The 4,752-nt window shown below is 47.2% G+C and overlaps 1 protein-coding gene across 1 annotated transcript; it reads right to left on the bottom strand.

Annotated features, from left to right (window-relative positions):
* Nucleotides 1-73: 73 nt before the first annotated feature.
* Nucleotides 74-2,965, bottom strand: LOC112462494 (hippocampus abundant transcript 1 protein-like). The gene is made up of 3 exons (XM_025028296.1): nt 1,083-2,965; nt 474-875; nt 74-322 (listed from the first exon to the last, which is right to left on the bottom strand). Exons 1-3 carry the CDS (start codon nt 1,215-1,217, stop codon nt 74-76), a joined length of 786 nt encoding a protein of 261 aa, XP_024884064.1. The 5' UTR covers nt 1,218-2,965.
* Between the last annotated feature and the right edge of the window lie 1,787 nt (nt 2,966-4,752).

The following is a 4,752-nucleotide window of genomic DNA, read 5'->3' as shown; positions in this document are numbered from 1 at the left end:
TATATGTTCTTATTTTTAAAAATTATACATTGCACAGAGAAATATACTTTCTCCTCTCTCTGTGTGATGGATTTTATTTTTTCAATACATTATGCTTTACCTTTCCAAGAGCAGCAAACGGATCAGCTTGCTCCCACGAGATGGGTGCTGGTGGACGTGTTTTTTCAGGCAAACTTTCAGGTACAGCCACTAATATGAAAAACACATCCAAGACCGCGATAGCTGTCGCTAATGCTACGGCAAGATTCTCTCCATATGTATTCATGATATAAGCACCCAAAGCTGGACTTATTACCATACTCGCGGCAAAAGTTGCCGACACCTGGAGGAATAAACAAAATATAAACGTGATTTTATAAATTAGATAACCAATTATCATCAGATTATTTCTTGTCGTTACTTATGAAACAAAATTTTGGGCATTAAAATGCAGATATTGTCATTTCTAATCGTAAAAAATGATATTCACATACCAAGCCATACGCTAGTGATCTTTGATTTTCTTCCGTTACGTCCGCAACATATGCAAACACGACCGAGAATGTGCAAGCAAATACGCCACTGATAGAAATCATAGCGAAAAACCACCACGTGTTAATGCTCATTAGGGGAATTGGTGCGCATGTGAAGGCCACTGTGATGAGTAAAAAAAATTTTCGACCCCACACGTCGGAGAGAGCACCGATCAGTGGCGCGGAGAGAAAAGATAAGATTCCTTTGATTCCTATTATCAAGCCATTCATCAGGAACGTGTGATCCGGAAATGTTTCGTTCAGTACCCTAATAATAGGCATGGTTAATAGTCCCCATGCAAAGAATTCCAGGAATATTACGACCAATGCATGATACACGCTCGCCTCGCCGACACCGGAGCTCTGAAAAATAAAACACAACGGCATATTAAACGATCATCTTTAACACGAGCAGGTGATATATACGTATACACAGGATAATCTCTAATGAAAGTGTAGGAGTCGCAGCGTATATAAAATAAATTTCGATAAATAGATATGGCCTTCTCTCTCTCTATCTCTGCGCGTGTACCACAAGTGGCAGATACTTATGATATTTTAGCAGCTGACCTTGAGGTGTCTGTAGCATTGCTGAACAAACGTAGGGGGAGGTGCGAGTTTGGCTATAGCGTGATCCTGACTGTTATGTATCTCGGAACAGGTCGGGCCCAAGCCCTCCGTTCCACCGTTTGCCCCAGGGGGCATGACCCCTAAAAAATGTCGCTATATATGTTTCCTCTCATATTCTCACGTTTTAATCGATACTCGTGCCGTCATTCCGCTTACGGGCACGTGACAAAGAGACAGACAATCTTCTCTCAACGTCATATCAGCGCACCGCCACAGTTTCCACAGTTTTGAATTAAATTTCAGTTCGTCCTTCGATATTACTTGCAGCCTGCTCGTCAAGCCCGCACGATTTCTCATAGCTTTTCTAACGTAACGTCTAAAATAGATAAGATACCGCACCATGATTGAGATGCATGCCTCGCTCATACATTTCCGCTACATTTTATCTTAATTATTACGAATAGTTTCTTCAGTCATTCTGTCACGACTATTTGATTTATCGGCGTTACATTTGCATTACAAATGAGGTGGTTACAACCAGGTATCCGTCGTCACTATTATATGCGTTTGTCACGTCCATTAGAATCGGCAATGCCCGTTAATACAAAACTTTTTGATTAAAGATTTACGACGTTCAATCAAAACTATCGGTCTTTACATCTATTTGTCATTACTTTTGCAAATATTGAATCCTATGTCTTCTTATGTACACTCTGCTTTAATGAGAGAGTTTCGGTAAGAAATATTAATTTTAATCGTGAGATACAACAAGTCACTCCGTTTTCTCGTCACTCTGCGCTTCCTCGTTCGCAATTATATTTACGGGAACGTGACATAATCAACCTTTCCGACGATCTCTGACGGTCGTCAACTCGTTTGAACATTATTATGGCAGTGCAAGGCTCAAGCTAGCGCGTCCTTCCGTGATATCCTCTTAAAATCCGTTCGACGCGCGCATTTTACATTTGTTAAAAGTAACTCTGCGATCATCGAGTCACATGACGTACGTAGTCCTGTAACGCTGTCGTCTCGCGTACAGTGCCAAATCGCTGCCGTCATTGGGTTTTTTCTTGGCAAGTTACGAGATCCGGAGAAGCGAAGCAGGGGAGCTACGTCGCCCCTACGACTGTCTACGACGGGGTGAAGCTTTGAAGCTTATTATAGGAAAACCGAGAGGTGTCTTTCACGCATTGTCAAACATCGTGTTTCTCACACACTCTCCCTCTATCGCTCTTTGTGACAGAGATTTTCCCTCATGACGAACGGGGAGCGCGAGGCGCCGAGGCGAGCGACGCGCGGTCTGCTTCCCGGGGCCCGGGGCCCGGGTCGACGCGACGCGACGGCGAGCGGCCTTGATTCGATCGCGCACGGTCGCGGCGCGCACGGTGACGTCACGGAGATATCCACGGACGGGAGAGACTCGGCGACGGGGACGCTTTTCTCTCGGCGTCTACTCGTTCGCGGTGATCCCCCCGTGCAAATCGGCGACGCGCGACACTCGACGTCCGGGAGTCTTCTGGTGCGGGGTGCGCGATCCCCGAAGCGGCGGCGGCTTTGCTTTGCGCCGCGGACGGAGTTTTCCCTTCTCTCTCACCCTCTGTCCGTCACCCCCTCTCGCTCTCGGCCTCCTGTCGCGTATCGCTATTCTTGGAGAGACCGCAGCCGTTCGTGGTGGCGGCGGCGGCGGCGGCGGCGGTGGCTGCGGCTGCTGTTGCGGCGAGATCTCGGGCGATCACATATATTTCCAGCCGAGACCCTTCGCGGCGTCAACCCCTCGCCCTCGCGCGGTCCATCGAGTCCATTCGAGTCGCGCGGGACGGTGCACGCGACGAGGAATCAAACCTCCGCATATCGCGACTGCTCCAACTGCTCCCTCCAACTGCATCCCCACCCCCATCCCGCACCCCGCTGCGCCGGCCCGCTTGACGACATGACGACTTGAGCGTACATCCCCTTCGAGCTAACTCCGGAGTCCGGACCCTCCCCCTCCAGCCCCTCGAGTCCTAACCTAACGACGGCGACCTCGGCCAGCCGGGCCAGCTCAGACCTCACAGACCAGCTGGCGACTCGCTCGGAATGCTCGGATTACTCGGTTCCCTCGGGTGGCATCCTGGCACCTGGCACTTGGCATCGCGAGGGGAAGCTTCCGCTTTGCGTTTTACGGAAATAACCGCGCGATGCATCACGATCTATTGTCCGCGCGGATGGGAACGCATAACGCATCGTCGAATAATTGATCGATGCGCGCGACACTTGCCTGTTTATGCGCTACATGCTACGTGTGTATGTATAGCATGTATAGTGACGCGCGTACACGCGCGCAAGGAAAGATATACATATACGTACGTACGTACAACATATATGTGGCGTTGGCAATAAAAAAAAAAAGTACCAACAATGTCGCGCCGTAGAACATCTACTTTTATCTTTTCCGAGTTTAAATATAGAATAACCTCGGCAAAAACAATATTTAAAAGTCAAAACGGTTAAGGAAAAAATACCCCAAGTCGTTCCTTTCCGTCGGGCTGAACGACAGAAAGGAATTAATTCGATTTGTATCAAATACAAAGGCTTATCGAGCGATTCATTGAACATTGATTATCGGACATGGCGTATAATAAATAGCTTACGGCAACATTGATCATAGATATAAAGACTCGAAAGCAAAGTTTCTCTCTCTTTTTCCGTTAAGAGATGTAACCCAGAGAGTAATAAGAGTATAAATCAATCGGCATTTAAAATAAAAATACCAGCAATTAAAAATGCGATAAATTATACTATCTTCCGTCAGTCCGATTTTTTTCGTTCCACGCGTCGGATCATCCTTTTTAAATACACAGTTCAAAGGTGTTTACAAAAATTGATTAATCAGCTGATAACACGTCATATAGGTTATGTAGATAAGCTGCAATTATTGCAATCCTTTTTTCCGTGATTGTGCTGCACTTTGTCTCGAACAAAAAAAAAATGTGTGTAACAGAAAATGGAACGTGGGCGAGCAACCTGCACCTGCACCTGCGTAAGATAACGATTTTTTGAGATAACGCGCGAATACTGGGAAATACTTAACGCATAGCACACGCACGTCACACGTATACGTTGTAAATGTGTACGTGCGCTTGTCACGTCTGTTTGAGAAATAATTCATACGTATAGGTGCAAATATAATATATTTATCGACAATTAAGCGTCCGTGAACCTTAACGTCCCCGTTTTATCTGTACAATTTGTTGCAGAAATATCGCAACAAATTGCTCTAACGTAACGTACTCTTAGGCCGGTATTCATAGTCTTCAAGATCGTCTTAAGTAATGTCTTAAGACGCTAATACGGCTCTATGATTGGTTCATGACATCTTAAGATTGAACTTAAGACGGTCTTAGATAACTATGAATACCGGCCTTAGAACGCGATCGTATGATTTTCGCCCAAGTGTCCAAGGGACAGGGGTCGGAGTCGAGTTTCCGCGTGAACGAGGCAACTCGTTAGGTACCGATCGCGCGGTGCTCCGCGAAGATAAAATGGGACTCGAGATAAAAGCGATGTGTATCAGGGTATCGCGGGCACGGGCAGGACGCAGGTATGCCGCGGGTGTCGGAGGGAGAGAGCGCCCAGCGCTCGGGGAGGCCAGCGGCACGGGGGCACGGGGCACGGGCGCCGCCGCGCGCCG

The sequence above is a fragment of the Temnothorax curvispinosus genome, unplaced genomic scaffold (genome assembly GCF_003070985.1).
Source record: "Temnothorax curvispinosus isolate PA1 unplaced genomic scaffold, ASM307098v1 QBEX01012469.1, whole genome shotgun sequence".
NCBI lineage: Eukaryota > Metazoa > Arthropoda > Insecta > Hymenoptera > Formicidae > Temnothorax > Temnothorax curvispinosus.
Note: the sequence above shows the minus strand (reverse complement) of the source record. Positions and strands in the feature narration are given on the sequence as shown.